Raw genomic sequence first — 21,490 nt, 5'->3', positions numbered from 1 at the left:
CTGTTGGTGCAATCGTTTTCTGTTTGTTTCCAAATCTGCATCCATGGCGTGACACAATGCACCGGGTTTTTTGCTAGGATCTAATTTTTACGTCCGCCTCATACAAAGAGAAGAGCACCATACGATCATCATCATCATCATGTTGGCTAGAAATGCTGCATGCAGTCTTCAGCCGACGCCGGCCAGCTGCTCGCTTCAAGTCCGATTTCACGTGTGCGCCATAGGGAATTGGGCGAAATATACAAGTGTAGTTAGCACTTTTACTTGCAAAAAAAAAAAAAAAAAACACTAGCAGAAATGATGGCTACATTTTGGTTACAAGCTACTAAGGCCCAACTGTGTGGTTGGCTACTTTTGGGCTGTAATATCTGTCTGTTTTGGCTATGTCACTCTGTGCCATCTGGCATCACTGCACAGGTCTGACCTTAACTTCTTTGACGCTTTTTTCATTAACCATGAATTCACAGAAATATCGAAGTAGACTGGCATCTGGCCAGCATTCCTAATTTGACCCAATCAGTAGTCCTTCTCCAGCCGTTTCTTGATTACATAGTGCTGGAATGCGATGAGCTTCTCTTCGAAGTCGCTAGGGAGGTTTTGGCCTACTGAACTCTATCGTCAGAGGCTGAACCTGAAACACTTCGTAAATTGCGTAACCCAGCCTCTGCTGGCCTCCAACTGAGTTTGTACGACACCTAGAACGTTCGCGACCTCCCTCGCCTTCGCTTGTATTATCTCTGTCGTTACGGGCATGCATGCCCGCTTTGTGTCCTGATGAGGTCAGCCACATCTTGTCGATCTCGTGGTATCGACCTTTCTGTGGTCTGGTGAATGCCATCCGCTTTGTAGCGCAGTTGAAAGGCTCATTCTGGATCGCATTCTTTAAGTCTACGCCAAACTAGTGCTTGGCTTGAAGGTTCGACATTTTCTCTGCTTGCAAAATGACCTTTCGCTTAAAGGCTACAGTGTAGTGGCATCGTTTGGTGGGTACCATTGCATGGCGAGCACGGGCTCTGCACTGGGTTACGGGGGCTAGAACAAGGTCACAGTGCATTGCTTGCAGACATAACAGCTGAGAACGCTCTGAGAAAGCAAAATGTCACACACCAATTTGTCTGCTGCAAGTTTGTGGTCAAGGGGTGGAGTTGTGGTGGTTGTGGCCAAACCACATCCTCGAATCTAAACCGACCCCCTAGGGGTCGAAAAAAGTATAAGCGTAGATTCAAGTAAATATGTTATAATAAAATTAGCTTGCATAATAATTACTAAGCAAAGTTTTGCTTCTAAAAATGGAATATCTTATTTATCGAATTTTCCGGTGTATAAATTGCATTTTTGTTTCCAACATTTGTTCCGATGCTCCTTATACAACAGTGTTACTTGTTATGAATAAAACCAGGCATGCAGGTTTTTTTTTTTTTTTTTAGTTTTTTAACGCGTGCATGAAACCGTGCGCTGCAGCGTCTGAAAGAAATCGAATCTTATATTACCCTTCGAGGGTGAATTTTTTTTTATCTAAATGGAATTAATTAGGGTCGATTTTTTTTATTGCAGATTTAAAATGTTCAGAGTGAACTATTTCAAAATCAAAAATGAAACAAGCTCACCGCAATTTTTTTAGTCGCCATATAGCCACACAAAAAAAAATTGAAGGACTCTGAAGCTTTGCCTTTAAGAGTGGAACGCGATCGCATTATCGGGCCCCATTTGCATTGCATTTTTCTTTATGAGTAGGCTTCACTGCAACAGATAACGTGGGAAAGCCAGCTTACAAAGACCAAGCTTACACCGATTCCCTTGAAATCGGCTTCACTTTTAAACACAAATGCATTGCTGGGAAGACATTTTTCCAGGGGCTGTATAAGCTGTATTATATGAAAATGTGAAAGCCCTAGGACCTTTTTTTTTCTTATTTTATTGTTTGCAGGATTTTACTGGTTGCAGGATTTTACTTTCTCTGTAATTACGATTATTGTATTTGTAATACCATAAATGATGCTGTTTTTCTTGAAGTTCAATATATGACCTTTATGTTTGTAATTAACCCCCCTACGATAATGCCCAACTCGGGCACTGTAGGTATTTGTAATAAATAAATAAAAATAAAATACTTTGAGAAATTCTATTAGATCACCAATTACTCTGTGCCACGCCCGCCTGCGTGGTCGGGGTGGTTCGGGATGTTTTTCTCAGCCGCTGGCGCCGACGCCAGATTTTTTGTGACATGGGGCCCTTAATGATATCATGTTAAATAAAAACAATTTTCCGTAGGTAAACATGCATTGTTTATTCATGAATACATATGGGCTTGCATGAATACTTACAATAACAATAAAAAAGGTACATACACTGGAATAGATGTATTCTGATTCGGCATTTGGGTAGTCTTACTTGCAGAAGAGCAACTGGCACGTAGTCATATAGCATAACTGAACCGTGTATGTGAGCAAACGAGAAAACTCGGTGGTGCACTTGTCATAAAAACCAAACGACTCAGAAACTTGCAGTAATGCTTCATCCCATTGCCAAGGAGGGGCAATAAGTTTTCACGCATCACAAGAAAAAAAAAATGAAGGCATGGCAGCATCGTTCGTATACGATGACATCGTTTGTAATACCAGCGCCCGGCTGTGAATAGATGTAATCGCACCCCTGTGAGCAATAAACGGGCGAGAATCTAGTGGTAACACTTTAAGAGATTAGAAACCAGATAAACATAGATTTTTGCGAGCGTGATAAACGCAAGCAGCTTGCGAAACTAAACCAGAACTAACCGCAGCGTGCCCGTGCACACGTGGATGAGGGAGCCGTCGCCGACGTGCCAGCATTAACAAGCTGTGGAACTGAGAGATAACCGAGAGATAACATTTTTTTTATCCACACTGGGTGGCAGCACTTGCCGGGCAACAGAGAGGCGAAAAATTGGTGCGTTTTTCAAACATACAGATAGCGTAGTAAATATAGGGCATCGAACATTTGGGACTTGTTTGCGGCGCCATATACAGTAGAACTTCGTTAATACGATCCCGTTACATATACGATTTCCTGGCACCAACGTTTGTGATTGAGAACACAAAAAATGACCAATTGAGATACACTTGTTTTTTACCGGTTCATATGCTTCCGGAAAACACGATTTTTCAGCACCAACATTCAGTACGTCACCAAACTGCGATCGTATGATAGGTTTTCCGGCCCCTAGATTTCGTCTAAAAAAAAAATTTGCGAGGCGCGCGCGATCGAAAACAGTACATAACCACCCGCCGCGACAGCTTCACCGCAATACTCGCCCGCCTGTCTCACTGAAAACGCCAGCGTGCACTCAGTTTCTGAAAACGCCGGCGCACACCCAGTTTCTTATGCCGGTATCAGCAAATCTTCTCTGGGGTTGTTGCACGCCACATTTACAGCTATCGCCGCCAACCCTATTGCGATAAGCATCTTTGCCTATCTGTTGGCAGCGTACTGCATTCCTTTAATAGGCGATTACCCAAACACGCAGCCGTTCCCTGCTGCAGACTGCGATCGTATAATTTTCTGGCCGCTAGATCCCATGTAAACAAGAAAAGGCGTGAAGTGTGCGCAATTGAGAACAGTCGCCGCCCGCCGCACCAGCTTCCCCGCAATAGTCACCCGCCCGTCTCACACGAAAACGTCTGCGTGCTCAGTTTCTTATTCCGGTACCAGCAAATCACCTCCCTGGTCATCGCATGCCTCATTCACAGCTGTCGTCTCCAAACCTATTTCGATAAGCATTTTCACCTATCTGTTTGACAGCGCGTGGGGCGTAGTGCCGTTGGTAGCGTACTGCACGCTCTTAGTAGGGCAATAATCCAAGCGCGTCGCCGTTCCCTGCTGCAGGCGGTGCGACGTGAGCATGTTTCAGGCCGCCGAAGCCCCACCAGCTCGGCATGCGTCGGCGTCTCGTGCCTCGTGACCATCGATTCGCGTAACACTTTGCGTTTATGTAGATGTAATCTACAGTTGAGTCTCTCCAATTTTTTAGTTACTTTGGATCGTACGTTGTCTCGGTTAGTACGTTTTTTCTCAAGTTTTTTTGTTTTTTTTGAAAAACATATGAACGAGGTTCTACTGTATTTACGTCTTGACCCTCAAAGGGTTAACACTGTAACTCTGTTGGTAGTTTGCTCCTAGGGCTCACCATGTAGGCAGCACAGTACCAGCAGTGAATGACGCGCCGCTCTAGTGTGTCCTCCATGATATAGGTGCCTCCATGGTTGGAGGTCACACTTATAGTTTGTTGGTATAGTTTAGTTTTTCTTAAAGGGGGGGGGGGGGCAAATAAATGTTACACCAACAAAACTAATGCAATAAATAACTAAAGGGTGCTGCAGTTCTTTATTGTTATGTTGTCGTGCTCGAGATATACCCATTCCAGAAAGCACCGCTTGATTATTGTCATCATCAGTTGCCCGCACAAGAAGTCGCCGTGCTTCTGGCTTCCACTCGCCATTTCGCTTTTTGTATGCATGAGTTCAGGCTGGTTTAGATGTGTTGTGATTGTTCACGTGTTCGTTCGTGCACACCCAGCTGCAGAGGAAATGCCAGCAACGTGAAGTTGCATGAAAGTTATTCAGAGGCTGACGACGGTTACCTAGCGATGCTGCCGGCCGAAGTTAGATTTTTGACAGTGCTTCAGAGGACGAGGGGTTCGAGTGAAGTGCAATAAATGTTGGTTTGCATCTCCTGATGTGAGTATTCACAAATTCGCCTTAACTTGAGCCTATGCTTGATGTGATCTAGATGACGCCTGGCGTGAATGTCCCAAGACACTCATTGTGTTTCCTTCAGTGCGTTCACATTGGGTATTATTTTAAGCAAGTCAAGCACAGGCTTCAAGTTCAGGCGCATTTCTGAACACGTGGGTTAAAAGGAGTATTGGTGGAAGATTTTTCGTTTGCTATAGTTCGCGGCTTGTAAAAATTTTGTTTACGGAAATTTATGGGCTCGAAACGAGCAAGTTCGGCAATTCCTGATGGAATTACATGCGTGCATTGTTTTATTGTGCCGAGCAATATAAAATACGTGTGTCTTATGTATGAATTTTTTCTTAGAAACTTGCGAAAAGTAGGGGGTGCGACTTATAATTGGGAAAATACAATAATTGAAATTCAAACATGAATATTGTTCAAAAGACTGCTTGCTGATTAAGCTGTAATGTCAGCTGCACGCTGCGGGGAAGTGCTCCTTATGTTGTGAGTAGCACGGCACTCTGCCACATGACTCTGCGTCAAAGATGTGTGGCATTGCAGCGCGAGCATTTTTTTCTACTTCATCTGGAAATTGCCATGACAGGGTCTTTATGGGGGCACCCATCAAAATAACCACAATGACCTGCTGTCATGTGCCATTTGCGGGAGAAATCCTGCCAGACGGGTCAGGTGTAATTGGCTGCCACTGGCTGGTCAAGCACTTAGTGTGTCATGCTTTATAAGGGCCCTGAAACACTTCAAGAACATATTAAGAAAACGTGGTCGATCGGTTAACGAGGCTTCTGTGAATATGTGAGCCAAAATCATTGCACTGCATGCAGCTGGGAATTTACAATCTCGTGTCAAAAGCAGTGACAAATCGCTTGCTCTCTCCTTTGTAATGTTGTCATGCAGTGTCATCGCAAGCAGCTGGACCCACCAACAACTACTGTATTGGCTAATTTTGTGATCGCGATAACGTTCTCAGTAATACCGCTATTGCTCATCAGAATGAAAAAGATTTATGTCTGTGATCTCAAAACGAGAGAAAAGCCGTTTCATATTTGCACTGCTGGTCTACACACGACAGTTGCGTGTTGCTGTGTCTGCTGCGTGTGGCCTCCGAGATAAAAAGCGTAGCATAGATGCACCGGAACTACCATGGGGTGCTTCCACGAGCCATCTAACTGCCAAGATATTCAACCTTTGGGTGGGGTCAGCGGGAGATAGCTCCCTTATGCCCCCTCAGTCTTCTGCGTGTAGCTTCCAAGCACACTAGTGGAAATGAAAGGAGAAAAAAAAAGCCACTCATCAGTTTCGATAACACCGTCTAACTTCGCTTGTGCAAAGGATTACAAAAATGTTTGCGGCAGGAGGCTCGTCAGGTGGCCTAATTTAATAGTGATGTCATTCTATGATTAGTTAGAAAAGTGTTTCAGGGCCCCTTTATCTGCAATGTATTCTTTCTTGGTGTATGTGGCTAATGTGCAATGAGCTACATAATTGGGGCTTTGGTACTCTGTGGTGTGCCATGAAGTGTGTCGAGTGCTGTTGAGTGCACGGGCTCTGTGTCTATGGGCTTGCTGAAATGTAAGCAGTCAATCTTGCTCACGCTGTGAAACCACACTGTGTTAACATATCCGATTAAGAAGATTGTGAGGTCGTTAATGGGATCTGGCTTTATGGAATGCTCACTGTTTCTATGAAAAGCAGCGCACTACTACAGGTGTTGAGTTAAGGACGACCTGTGCTCATGCTTATGCTCAAAGTTGCTGGACTTAGCAGTTTTTTTTTTTTTTTTTGTAATGTATTACTTCAAATGTCAAATGTAAAATTCATTAGCATTAAACTGCACCAAAATTAAAACTTATCTGAGGCTAACTGCTCCAATACGGGAAAAATTTCTGCCAGAAAAATTGCTTTAATGCTTTTTGGAATGTCCTAACCTTTTTCTCAGTGTCCGCTCTAATAATATACTGGCTGCTTATTGTTTTCTCATCGTGCAGGCATTCCCCCAATGACAGTGTTTGAAAAAGACGGGTTGAAGTTAGATTTTGCTTTCGAGAAAGAGCCGTCAAGCCCACAGACAGCAGTGATTCACCTGACAGCCGTCAATCAGTCATCCTGCCCCATGACCGATTTCCTGTTTCAGGCTGCTGTCCCAAAGGTGAGTGTGCAGCAAGCATCTCTGTTAGTCCTACTCATTGATCTGTGCACCAAGATTCAAGATAGCTTGTTGTTCTCAAACTACTTTCTATGCGAGTGCTGACAGAAAATTTAAAAGCCCATATTTTCAGTAGGTTCCATTGCCATGAAAACGTGTCTTCAATGTATTTATAGCAGCTGAAGCTTGGAACCTAACTTTATTTTAAAATTTGTATGAGCTGTCGACAGGAAAGTACAAAATCTAACAATATAGACAACAATCTGACTAAATGGGTGGGCTTGATTCCTTTCACGTGCACTTGCTGCTGCTTTCTTAGGTTGTAACCGACTAAACCAACGTAACGTTCCTGTCCTCCCCTACATTCTCCCCAACACATTGAAAGCTACTGTTTCACCTGGAGTGTTCAGATATTAAAATTGAATATTAATAAGGGCAATGATGGTCAAATAATTCATCCAACTTTTTAATGCTAGAATTTTTTCGAGCCCCTAAAAGGTTAAACCCCCCCCCCCCTTCCCTCTTCCAGAAAGGCTACCTGAGGTACATGTGTGGACCATGTTGCAAATATCAGAAGTATCAGGGCTGTCGTGACATCATGAGTTGCATGGCACTTTGCTTCATTCTTTTATTATCAGAATTTACTGGGCTTGCTGCACTATTAGCACTGCTGCTGCATACAGCATGCAGAATGGCACAAGCTCTGGCATGATGCACTGTGTACTACTAGTCACTGCTCAGCATAATAGTGCCAGAACGAAAACAAGGCACCTTTGGTCAAAGTAGCAGTAACTTTGTTATGCATGTTTGATGACACAGCTAGTTAAATTCAGGCCTTGAAATGAAAGCAGTGTTTGATGATTGATAGAAGTGCTAGTCCTGGTAGATTAGGCGCAGATCACTTTTCGTGGTTAAAAAGGACCGCACGTGATGCGGCATATTGATTGCCTTGTCACTCCTTATGGCCCCAAATAAGCCTTTGGGTATACTTTTCAGTATGAGGCAGAATTCGGAAATGATGTGATAATACATAATACATTAACTAGAGGGGTTGCTGCCGAGGCGCATGTGCACAATTCACAAGAAAAATGCATTTTTGTCTTGTAGTGCTTTTCCGTTTTGAACATGTTTTGCACATAAATGCATGGTGTTGTGTGAATAAAAGATAAGAGAGAAAGTTCAATTAAATGCATAGAATTCTGACAGCATGTATGTAGCTGCTTACATACTCAACATGGGGAACAGTATTGGGGACAGAAGGGGGCCTAGTTTAAGTTTATGCTTTCACTTGACCACTTGAAGTATCCAGTAGTATAGCTTGCAACCTGCTGCAATATAAATACTAAAGATTGCTGTGCATAATGTCTACAGGAAGTCTCGGCTTTCAGCTAATATACAGCAAGTTTTAAAATAAGGAAATCTTTCTGTGAGGGCAAAACCAACTGTATTTTGTTAACGGCTCCATCGGTAGAACATTGGGCTGCTGCACTGGCGGTATCAGGTTTGAAACCAACCATCGAACATGTAATTTTCTTTTTTCATTGAGCAACAGCTTCTACTCAGCGAAACAGATGAGACGGCAATTTCGGGGAGGTAGGAAAAGAAAATCTCTCTAAAATTTGTCTATTTCAATAGTATTTGTAGAATTTCCACGTTATTGCCTTTTTAAGTTTTATCTTCCCTCGTCCCTTCAACTACCAGCTTCATGGCCAATTCACTGTAGTGGGTAAGTGCCATGGTGTAATAAAGAGCATGCTTGGCTTAAAGAAAAGATGCAGGTCGAAAAATCGTATTTAAAAAAATATATATATATTACGATTTTGGTTGCAAAATTACGCTTCAACATTCTATTTTCTTGTGTAAAAAAATTGAGGCGTTTCTCCAACCATAAGACTGCAAAATTTATTTAATAGAGGCATGGTAGCTGGGGGGGTTTCATTCTTTTCATTCATGTTCAACTGATCAGGCTTGCACAAGTTTTGCTCAGACGGTGAGCTTTCCTGGCACAAGTACAAGTGAGCACTAGCCCTGGTTGTGCCAGCACGAACTCAATCACCAATTTTCACAAGTGCTCATACGAAGGCCATGCTTCCTACATATGACAGGCTGACAGATGAAAAGCTCTTGTCTTGCTGAGTTCTGGTCAAAACTCAAAATATGGCTAAGTCTTGCAACAACAAGATGTTGTTACAGTGCCCTAAAATAAGATTTGCTTCAAGCAGTATTTTGAGATATGGCCACTTCTATAGCCATACTGTGGTTCAATGAGGGCCTTTGAGGAGGTTCTACAGGTGTTGGACATCCTTTCAACTCTAGAGTTGATCACTATGAGCAAGCAGAGAGACCAAAGAAGAAACAATAGAATGTTTGGTAAACAGACAGCTGAAACTCAATCTCGTCGTCGCTGTGCAGCAAAGAAAGCCTGCGTTGAAGAGGAAGCTTGCAAGAGTTTTAAGGTTACCAACTACGGTTAAAGTTTTACGCTACTTTTGGAAAGACTTGTCTACATTTTTGCCTAATTGCATGCAAATTGATCATCTGCAGTAATAATAAATTGGCATGTTTAGGATGTTTCAGTTTTATTTTTCTCTGTTTTTCATTTTAGGTTGTTTTTTCACTGCTTGTGCACAAGAATTTTTGCTCTTAATGTGACTTAATCTTAGCCAAATTTTTCACGCACAAGCACAAGCATACGTAAAATGCAAATAGCTAGATTTTATTGTAATTTGCAGTGTCTTACTTTTGAGGGAACCACTGATCAATGTTCTCAGTAATAATAGTTGATATTAAAAATGTTCCTTTAAATAATAAAACTAAAAGAGAGTAATTTTTTAGCTTATTCGCAATGAGTTGCCTACCAGAAGCAATATAGGCTATTCTACAACACTCTCCTGGACTTGGTATGAAGCCCAAACCTTGCATGAAAGACAATGCTTTTCACACTTCTAGGGCGCACAGAAAAATAATGAGATAAGATATTGCTACTCTACAAACATATTATAAACTCTATATTTTGCATAAATTTCATCCAGTTAGCTTTAATGTTAATGAAAATAGATTTCTGAGGCTCGCCTCCTTTTCAAGAAAGGATTAAAGGGGCCTTGAGACACTTCTTGAATGTAACAAGAAAGCTTTGCCGATCTGTAGGTGAGGCTCCTGTGAGCATGTGAGCCAAATATTAATGCACTACATGCAGCAGAGAATTTAGAATCTTGTGTCAAAAGCAGTAAAAAAAAAAAAAAAAGCACTTGCTCTCTCCTTTGCAATGTCAAAAGCAGCTATGTAGCAAGAGGGAGTGTAGATTTCGTGATTGCAAGAACATTCTAAGTAATATTATTATTGCTAATTTTGAGTTACGTAAATGAAGAATACACGTGTGTGATATCAAAAAGACCAAAAATCTATTTCGTCTGTGCACTTCCAGGCTACACAGGACGGTTGGGCGTAGCTGCGTCTGCTGCACGTGGCCTCAGAGATCACATCGGCATGCTGTGTAGCTTAGATACCGTGGCCACCACAGGGTGCAGAAGCAAGCCCTCTCACTAGTGAGACTAGAGTGTACTGGGACCTTTTTTGAGTGGCGTAATGCCCCTCCACCCGACGCGCTTTGTGTTGCCAAAGCAGTGGCGGCATAGTACCTAACTATTGAATGTGCATCACGTTAAAGGGTATCGGGCACTGGAGCATGGCCGGTCTGGAAGTATCTGGTGTCTGGCCAGACGCGTGCTCCAGGCCGGTCATAGGTAGGTAGAGCTGCGGTTTGCTAGATGCATTTCAACACTGTCACTATGAGCAGCACTTCGCACAACATGCGTGGTAAGGCGAGGCACGGGTCAGTTGGCGAATTGCCCATATATTCCCTTCAGTCACGAATTATGATTGACTGTCGATAAATGAATTAAATTTATATAACTTTATGCCAAGGTGCTGCAGACTTTCTTAAGAGCAAGTCAAGATGGTAAAATAACTCTTTCTGCATTAGATAGTGACCATAATTACAGAGCGATTAAGTATCTAATTATTGTGCACTCAGTAATGATAGTTTTTCATAAAAAAAGAATTGAATCAAGGTTAACTATTGGTTGCAAGCGTTATTAGAAAAGAAAAATTACTTTTTCTTTTGCAATTGCAATTTCGCAATTGTCCCGTCAAACAGTGTAGTTGCCTTTTCCAAAGCGATATTTGGTAGCGATGTATTTCCCTCAGAAGTAAAATGAAGGTACTTGAGGTAAGCAGAACATTCAATTTACCCTAAGCTTAATTTTTGTGGTCCATTTCTTGCCACAACTGCACAGAAATGGCAAAAATAAGTCGTGTCCACAAAGGTGTACACCGTGACTGAAGGGGATATTCTAGTTCACTGTAGTGAGACGTTCTGACAACCGCATGCTCTCATTGTTGTGGGGGATGCAGCTCCAGGCACATGGTGGTGCGAGGCAGACCAAGCGCCCGCCTCGTGTAGAAAAAACGGCTCTCTCTGAACTGAAAGTAGTGTCGTAAAAAAAAAAATAAACAAGAAAATACCCAACTTTTGGGTTGGGCCTTTGCCCCCTTGTCATCCCCCGTGTCACTTCCGACGTGCTAGTGGAGACTAAAGGAGAGAGAAAGCCATGCATTGGTGTGATAACTACTACTTCGAACTCTCCTTATGCTTGAAGGATTAAAAAAGTCCTTGCTGCAGGAGATTTGTGAAGTTACATTACAGTTTAGATTTAACAATACAGTCGAACCCCCCTACAACGAACGCCGCTACAAGGAAATTTCCGCCACAATGAAGATTTTTCGATTCCCCGTCAGCTGCCCATAGAAAGTAATACAGAAACAGTCTCTTCATAATGAAGGCGTTTTATTCGGTATTTCCATTTCTACGAACTTTTCGAGAATGAAACTGGGACTGAATTGAAATTTGAACTGCCGAGTAGTTAAATTAGAAGGCCCTTCCAAAGCTGTGATGATCGCATGTCCTCTTGGTCGAGGTTTTCACGAACGAAATCAAATTCAAAGTACTGATTTAAGGCCAAACCGCATGAGAGCTTTTTGTGCGTGACGGTGACGAGCGACAGCTTCGAGTGACGAAACGGGCCGTCGCGTGAACAGATCGCTCATTCTTGTCGCTCGATCGCTCGGACTGAAAATCTAGAATTCGTCGCTTGTTGCCCGGAAGTGCTATCAGCGACTAGCCAATAGCGCGAAGCCGGAACAGGATGCACATCAGTCGAGTACTACCGATTGTCGCACAGAATGAGCAAACGACTTAATTTTGATACGTGCAAGGATAAGAACCTAGTGCAAGACCTTTAGAAATATTTATGCTGCTCTTTACAGTAAAACACATCAACTTAAATTAATGAAGCACGCGTCATGCCAGTTTCGGCGCGTATTTGCTGCTCTCATACCGCCAACACCGGGGAGACGTCGCTCAACGTCATCGCTCGCATGCGGTACGACTTGTAGGCGAACGCAACAGCCATCTCCATTGCGTCACTTGTCGCCGTCGCGTGCAAGATCGCGTGCATGCAGTTTAGACTTTAAGTCACTGAAATCCATAGCCACGCGTGGTCATCACACACCTGCGTGAGACTCCACGTGATCACCACAATCGCTGCCGTTTTCTGTGGTGTGTGTCCGGTCGCCAACGAAGAAGCGTAAATTTCTCTCTCGAGAAGAAGGCACATATGACTGCTGAGGCAGAAAGCAGAAGGAAAAAATTTCGTAGTTTCGCCTGAAAGGCGAAGCATCGATTGCGATAGCAGATTAGTAGACAGCTATACGAACTATGGATAGTAGTTTTATCGGCCGTTTAAACTTGTAAACATTCGCTTACTAACTAAATTGCCAAGCATGGTGTCACGCGCCCACATGTAAACATGAACGTATCTCGCTCGATGACCGTGGAAACTCGGGTGTCAACACGCTGGAATGAGAAGATGTGGCAGTAGCAGTGAGTGAATTGACCTTCGTAAAGTCTCTCGCTTCAACGCCAACTAAACATCGAAAGCACAACACACACGACTCTACCGGCACTAGTTGCACTTCGCTTGAAGATCAGGACCGCGTGGGCACGCACTTTGTGCACTTCGCCATGCCAACGTCTCTTCGTCTGTGGAAAATGACACCCGCTAGACACACTGACTCCGGCGACTGCTTTGAAAGTGATGGATCCTTTTGACCTCATCAGAAAAGTTACCAGAGTCTACGACATTGACACTGTGATGGGTTCTTTAAACGGACTGTGAGACTCGTGTAACGTCTTTGCTTGTTGTGAAGCGTAAGAAATCCAGGCTGACCGACTTCTGGAAATAAAACTTCGACTTTGATCATAAATATGCAGGGAAATTGTGCTTTATTGTGATGGTGCATGTGCCGCAAAATGAATGCTTCGTGATCGGCTGGGCATGCGCTTTGGGTTAGGCGTCGGCCGCAATGCACGAAAAATGCTGTAACAGCGGCGCGAAATGCATTCTCTCGTGAAGTTGACACTTTATTGACCGCCTTTGGTACGTCTCAACCTTTGCCCCTACGAAGATTTCCCGGATGGTGGTTTCGGTTTGGTTCGCGGCTTTTCCATTTGGGCGTACATATATACATAATAATTTCGCATCAGCGAAGTTCCGCCACAACGAACTTTTTCGGGTGTCCCATGAATTTCGTTGTAGCGTGACTTGACTGTACTACCATCACACGACATCCGGACTTGGGTAGTCTTTACGGAATGACCTGCTCCGGTAATGGCCCTCTATTGGAGCTAAAGGCATCAATAAACAAGCAAACAAAGAAAACCAGCGCTATGCGATTTGTGGGTTCACGCTGAATGAGTTTCATTTGCGATTCGCAGTGCAAGTCTGTGGTGAAGGCACGATGCATATCTGTATAGGCTGGTTTAAATCTGCGCCGTGTCCACCTCTACCTTATTCTGAATAAAAATGAAGCACAAGTACTTCAACGAGTGCGAGGTGCACTGCGGTCACCACAGTCTCGCAGCTGGGCGAGCTTTTAGGGTTAGTGTTGCGAGTAATATTAATTTTCCGATTAATTTTCCAAACATTGAATGGCCTACTCTTTGTGTTAATTCCAGTGATAAAGAAGCCCACACCTTTCTTCATTCTTGCTTAGATTTTTCTCTTGCTCAACTTATTATCAGTCCAACCCATCGCTCCGCTACCACGGCAAATATCTTTGATCTTGTCCTAACAAATAACCCGGACGTTCTTTCTGATGTACTGCATTTAAATGGTTTATCCGATCACGACATTATCACCGGGTGCATCACGCATCCATTTACTCAAAAGAAAACTACCATTAATTGAATTCATTGCTACAATTGCGCCAATTTTGAGATGATTAACTCGGAACTACACACCTTCTCTGAGAACTTCCTGGCTCAGTAGACCGTCTGTAGACTTCGTGCGAAGTGTCAAATGTGCACGAAACTGTGCTCTATTTCCTTTCTCTCTCTTTTCATCCCTATACCCCTTTCCCCAGTGCAGGGTAGCAAACCGGACGTGCATCTTGTTAACCTCCCTGCCTTTCCTCTCTTCTATTTCTCTCTCTCTCTCTCTCCTGGCTCAGTATTCATCACGCAAAATTGAACTAAACTGGCTGTCGTTCAAAACCACTTTGTCTCACCTTGTTATAAGTATGTGCTAATCATCACCATCCGACATCATAAAAATTCACCTTGGTTCACACATCGTCTTCGTCGTCTTAATAATAAGAAAAAGCGTTTGTACTGCCAAGCAATGACCACAGGTCTCCTGTCATCGTGGAACAAGTACAAGAATTGCGATGAAGAGTATCAGTCCCTACTTAGAACAATCTACGAAATTTCTTCAGTCACGACCTGTCTACTTTGTTAACCAATAATTCTCATAGATTCTGGCGCATCATCAATCCGAGTTCCTATCCTGATATAGTACTAATTAATGCTGATGGAGAACCAGTCACCGAAACTGAGTGTTCGCAGCTTCTTAACGATGCATTTTCATCAGTGTTAACCAATGAAGATATAACTTCTTCGCCATTATTAGAGCCATTGCCTAACATTTCCATGCCAGAAATTGTCATCAGTGAATCTGGTATTCTTGCCCTGTTGAATAACCTCAAAATTACTACTAGCTCTAATCACCTTGGTTTCAATAATAAGATACTTAAAAACGCCTCTCTAAACATTTTTCAAGTGTTATCAGCCCTGTTTTCACAATGATTATCATCTGGCATTATTCCTCATGACTGGTGAATAGCAAAAGTAATACCAATTTTTAAATCGGATGATCGCTCTGTTCCACTTAACTATCGTCCTATCTCATTAACTAGCAACATATGTAAACTTCTCAAGCACGTCAGATATACACAAGTCATCAACTACCTCGAAGACCATGATATCATTTTCAAGTACCAGCACGGTTTTCGCAGGGGTTATTCATGCGACACTCAACTCGCCGGATTTACCAACAATATGTTTTCCGCATTTAACGAAGGATTCCAAGTTAATGCAGTGTTTCTTGACTTCTCTAAAGCTTTTGATCGCATTCCTCATCACAGGCTTCTAATCAAATTAACACACCTAAATATTCACCCAAATGTTCTTGCATGGATTAAAGATTTCCTCTCCAACACACAATTCACCTGTACTAATGGCTGTAGCTCTTCTGTTCCTTTAACATCTGGAGTCCCCCAGGGCAGCGTACTTGGTCCCGTACTTTTCTTAATTTTTATTAATGATCTACCCGAATGTGTCTCATTTCAAATTCGATTATTCGCAGATGATTGTATTATATATCGTAATATTAATAATGACGCTGACCGCCTTTCCCTACAAACTGATCTTGATGCGGTGACTGCTTGGTGCTCCTCGTGGCTAATGTCTTTAAATACGACTAAAACAAAGCTAATGTCATTTACCAACCATTTCACTCGACTTCCTACCGCCTACATTCTCAATAATGCTAGCGTTGAACTTGCGCCAACTTACAAGTATCTTGGCCTTCATCTTCAGTCTAATTTAACTTGGCATTACCATATTAACACCGTCTTAGCATCAGCTAACCGAGCATTCGGTGTTCTTAAACGTAACCTCAAACACGCACCTTCACACTTAAAAAAACTTGCTTATACACGCTGATCAGTCCAAAAATTGAATATGCTTCTGCCATATGGGATCCCGATCAAGCATTCATTATCAATAACATTGAATCTCTGCAAAACCGTGCTGTTCGCTTCATCTTTTCCGACTATTCATGCTTCACCAGCGTCACATCATTAAAACAGCGTGCCGAGTTGGAACCACTATCATGTCGACGCCAGTTTGCTCGCCTAACCTTATTTCATAAGCTGTATCACCATTCCACACTTGGCGATGACTTCTTTTCGCCATCCCCTGCAGTCTTCCCGCGCCGTGACCATGCTAACAAAGTGAAACGCATAACGTGCCGCCTCATCGCTCTACGCATGATCATTTATCCCTAGCACAATAATAGAATGGAATAACCTACCATCACACATAGCTACTGAATTTACCATCTTTCCAAACCTTGTTGCAAGAAAACGGTTAGTGGTAGCTGATTAGTTATTACTTATTGTTGTATGTATGTACATATTAACATGTTGTGTATAAAGTTTCTTGCGATTTCATGAATTAGTGCATATACCCCCTGTTCATATCTATTTATTTCATGTTCCTTGTGTGTGTTTATTTCATGTTTTATTTCTTCTGTATATTTCATGTTTGAGTTATACTTCGTGTTTCCACTAGTACTAGTTGTATTTTGAGCGCTAGTGCTGTATCTTGCATGTACGAGTTTGTGTCCCCCCCCTATGTAATACCCTCGCATGAGAGCCCTGATGGGTAATGTAAATAAATAAATAAAATAAATTCATTGAAGTAAACAGGAAGTTACCCATTTTCTCTAAATAGGAACAAAAACTAGACATCAAAACATTTCATTCTGACACTTATGTCCAAGAAACTATGCCAAGAAACTAGCAGGTGGTGAGGGACTGAGGCTAAGAACTTAGAAGTGTAGGTCATTATAGTTTCCCTTTAAGTATACCAACATGCTGTGTCCCGTAAGCAGAGGAGTGTTGAGGTGATCATGCTGTCATTGATCTGCCCTGGCATAATACTAGTGCACTATTGTGTGTGGCTGTTGAAGAACCAATATGGTAGTATGTGTACTGACAGTGTGTGCAGTGTCTTTGATGCCAATGTTGTTAAAGATGAATATATTTTTAACAGACATTCCAGCTGCAGATGCTGCCACCAGATGGCTCTGTAGTACAACCAAACAGTTCTGGATGCGTAAGACAAACCATCAAGGTGACAAGTCCTCACAAGGTAAGCACCTTCTTTGTTTTTTTTGTTTTTTTAATTCTTTTAAAATTACTGTTACAGCTCGGACCACTTATAACCGCACATAGTGCTCGACTGCACATAATGCAGTATTTTCTGGCTCCCATTTATCTTCCCATTGAACTCAATGTATGAGCATACTGCTTATAGTACAGCCGCACAAGACGAAATACCGGTTATAATGCAGTTGCCAGGAAATCCCGCAGACAAACAATGCAGCGAGCGCATTTCTCAATGAGGTGCGCTGGCCAAGGCGAGAGCTACGAGGGAGAGATGCAAAGGTGGAGGAGATGCATATCAAGCAAACATACAAGGAACGGAAGAGAAAAGAAATGCGGCGTGCAGTCTGCACCGAACGCGTGCGCATTGTCGCTGTTTGTGGAAAGTAAATATGCTTGCCAACTGGATTTTTTTTTTATTTACTTTTTTTGTTCCCCGGACGCGGACAGTATCGCGAAAATTTCTGAATTATGGGCAGGGTGGAAAAACGACATTCAGAGGTAAAATCAAAATGTTGTTTTGTATATTACAACTCAAGCACCGCGGAAAAATCAGTCAGGGCCGTGTTTGCGTTAGGCGTTCACCCGTCGCCATGCGCGTTGTCACAAAGTGCACATATTGCACGTGAGACCTTCGCGACTCTGTCAGTTTAAACTGTGTTCCACAAATTTATCAGTTCGGAACGTTGTCCACACGCACGCTTTCGTCATTCCTACCTGTAGATGCACTTACAAGCTTTTGCTATTATGCGTTCACGGTACTTGCCAGTTGATCACTCGCAAACCCTGCTTCATGCGTGCTGCTATCATGCGCAAATGGCAGTCTGTGCATGTGACCTTGTGCCAGATCAATGTGTATTCGTCTACGGGCATAAACATATATCAAGGTCAAGCTACCCAAGATGGCATGCCTCCTAACACCCCCGCCAACTAGACCTAACCAGTGTCGTCTTGTCGGGAGTTGGCGGACAAAGTTGTGGTTTGGTGCTGAGTGAACGAAATGCTTTGCACTGGGTGTACAGCGCTTGGAAAACTGAGCAACCACGTTCCCAGCGAAAGTGAGGGCACATCCCATTCATATGCTTTGATTCTCGGACACACGCGACTGCTAGGTTTACATGTTTGGCACGTGCACAGCCTTTGAAAAATGTTGTTTTCGTTATATTGTGGTACCACTTATAGTGCAGAAATTCGCGACTCTGGCGACTTATGTTATAAACGGTCTATGCTGTAATCGAAATGTTTATTTGCATTCAAAATTGTTTATGAATTTCTTTGTATCTTCAACACTCTTAGGTAAAAGAGTTAGTATTAGGATATCACTAAACCCCCAAATGGCTGAATGTGAAGCAAAAAATTCAACCAGTGGCTGAGAGCTAACTCTTCACATTAATACAGTTGCATATTACAGCTGACACATTATTTTACCTTGCAGGGACATGCAAAATAATTTTGAATTATCCAGTGAAATTTTAGATTTGCTTGCTAAAAAAAAGTCACACTTCTGCTCGAAAGGTGAAGCTTTGATAGCTATAGCAAACCTATAGCTATGACCCTTACATGAAGTAAGGCTCATAGTTTTATGGGCATGATAAATTTCTGTAAACATTCACTTACTAACTAAAGAAAGCATGGTACTACATACCCAGAGACACACTTAAACAAAGTTCAGTCGATGAGTGCCAGCTTCAGTCGATGAGTGCCAGCAGAGAGGGGTGCACATGCTCTTACCAAAGCAAGCGTTTCATGCTCACATTCCCTTCCCCATTTCAACTGTGCTGTGTCTCCAAAACTCAGCTGATGACACGACCTCCAACACTGGGGCACGAAAAGACAGCGCACATGAAATTGCCAGCCTTCTCGGCTCTCTCTTGCATGCTTGCCCTTTGGACGGGCAAGGGCAGCAGGCCATGTGACCTCCAACACGATTACAGTGCAAGACATTGCAAAGGCAGATTAATGCTTACCCAACAGTGAGGCACAAGCAATCACATCGTTCGTGGGGCATCTACTAAGGGCACAATAATTGCGCTTGTCAGCACTTCAGTCTCACTTTTCTGTGTGAAATCCGCCAGGATTTATTATGCTATAATAATTGATAGCGTCATGCGCCTCAGATGGCCCACTAGTCGCTTGACTCTTTTCGTTAAAAAGTTGATTACTCTAGTTTTCACGTCTGTTTATATTACTACATTGTCATTTTTAAATGTAGTAAAAGCAATCCTGAGGAAATAATTTGGTTATCTTCTCTTTTTATATAAGGAATTTTGAACGCCCATTTTGTGAAATACCCTGGATATATATTCTTTTCGCTGAACATTTCACAAGTTTTCCAATTATCAAGACTTTCTAGGTGGCCATTGGCTGTTACAGAAGCAAGGCTATTGCTTTTCTTTGTAATATGTGTTATATGATGTCCTGACTGGTTGATGTGCATGCGGCTGTTTCTGGTGTTATTTGACGAGCACATAAAAAGCACTTTCATTTGTCTGTGTTGCCTTCATTTGTTTCACTGTAAGGTTTGCTTGACTGCATAGTACGTCCCTGTCATGCTGCCTTATAGAACCCTTTGAGGATGCGAATCAGAATATCCTACAGCATCAATGGTGCTCAAGTCCTGGAGCAGGCTGAAGTGAACAACTTCCCAGCCTCTGTATGGCAGTGAAAGGTAAGCATGGTAATTCTCTCATTGAAGGACTATACAAGCACTTCCTTTCTTTAAGTCTCTGCCTTGTTCACACTATCTTTCGATATGGCACCTTACCAACTTGACCAGTTGATGATCCTTCTGCTTTGCTAGCTGTCATTATGCGTGGGCAGTAAGTAAAAGCCGAACTTAAACAATAAAAATGAACGAACAGCCTGTACCAAGTACTTCCTGGTCGTATTGCCATTTCTGAAGTGCATGGCTATGGTTGGTCTGTGTAGTGTCAGGTGATATTGTAGTTGTAGTGATGTCCTTTATGTTTTTGACCTAGAAAAAGAAATCCTCCCTTATGTTGTATTCTTAGTCATTTCACGTGTGTAAATATGGTATAGGTGTGAACGATTGCCCTTGCAGGGGCTAAAACTGGTGCCAGTATCATCATAGCTCTATGATGTCATATGTTTAGCTTTTCTTGTAAATGAAAGCTAAATTCATTTTGGGTCCAACTTGCATCCCATGTCTCTTTGAATCAATGCAGAACTGTCTCATACAGGTTGGATAAATGAACTGGCAACTCACTTGAATAGTCTCCTTTCACAAGAAGACCAGCTTATTTCAAGTTTCATGTGTAGAATGCTAGCAGAGGCTTGTGCTATGAATGAATGATATGAATTGCACTGAGGTATGAAGTCGGTGTAGCCTGATTCACTAATTGTGGCCTGTAATAAAGCTGTATAATAATCCAACTGCTCTTTTCAGTATAGGTAGGACTGATGCACCTGTTAGGGCCATTTGTGTTGGAATGTGCCAATAGTCTCATGGACACACTGGCTCGTGTCTCGCATGGCTGTGGCAATCATAGAGTTTCCTACAAGCATTACTAGTGAAAATTCTGGTGCAAATGTCTATGGGAGCTGCAAGTATTGCAGTTGAGCCAGCATGGAAATGATTGGTAGTACCCGGATTCTAGTTCCTCTGGCTTCAGAGATGCCTCAGCGACTTTTCAAAATGGTAATTTTTAACAAAATATTGCATTATAAATGTGACAGTTTGTAATGGTTATTCATGTGTGCAGAAACTGCGTTCATGCTTGTAGAAAATATTTCTTGGAAATTTAGAAAGATAAAGCATAATAAATAGCCACCACAAGGAAGTCTGAAGCCACGAGCACAAAGGTTAGACAAATCCATGTATGTACTACCCATCATTCCCATGTTAGCTGAACGATCACAGCACCAGAGTTGCCTAGTAACTTTGGAGGAACCATGATTGCAGCCACATAATAGCTGCAGCATTAGTGTGTGCTTTTTGCTTGGATCATTCTGGCTGGTGTCAGCATTTATTTCTGGTGAAGTTAAAAGAGGGCAGTTCTTTGCTTCACTTTCGCATGTGACTAAATCATCCCCTTTTCATTGGCCCCCTTGATAAGCACCATTCCGAGAGAAAAAAATTTAATTTTTAAAGAAGAAAAGAAAATTCCAGGGCCCATTCGTCCAGTGGCAGAAAATTGACTCCTGCCTGTTTTCGTGATACGCATTGTGCTGCTGATGGCAGGCTGCACACTTTTCCAGCTAATGTGGCCATAATTAAATGTGCATGCTTTAGAAAGAATTGCAAGTT

The 21,490-nt window shown here is 42.5% G+C and overlaps 1 protein-coding gene across 1 annotated transcript in view; it reads left to right on the top strand.

Moving 5' to 3' along the window:
* LOC119453723 (AP-1 complex subunit gamma-1-like) overlaps positions 1-21,490 on the top strand; it is a 112,483-nt gene that overhangs the window by 89,197 nt on the left and 1,796 nt on the right. The window contains exons 12-14 of the mRNA XM_049666668.1: positions 6,706-6,879; positions 17,111-17,209; positions 19,787-19,891. Coding sequence (XP_049522625.1) covers positions 6,706-6,879; positions 17,111-17,209; positions 19,787-19,888 — 375 coding nt within the window. The 3' untranslated portion in view covers positions 19,889-19,891. The remainder of the gene's footprint in view (positions 1-6,705; positions 6,880-17,110; positions 17,210-19,786; positions 19,892-21,490) is intronic.

Source organism: Dermacentor silvarum, chromosome 1 (genome assembly GCF_013339745.2).
Source record: "Dermacentor silvarum isolate Dsil-2018 chromosome 1, BIME_Dsil_1.4, whole genome shotgun sequence".
NCBI classification, from domain to species: Eukaryota; Metazoa; Arthropoda; class Arachnida; order Ixodida; family Ixodidae; genus Dermacentor; species Dermacentor silvarum.
This window is presented reverse-complemented; position numbering and strand designations above follow the sequence as displayed.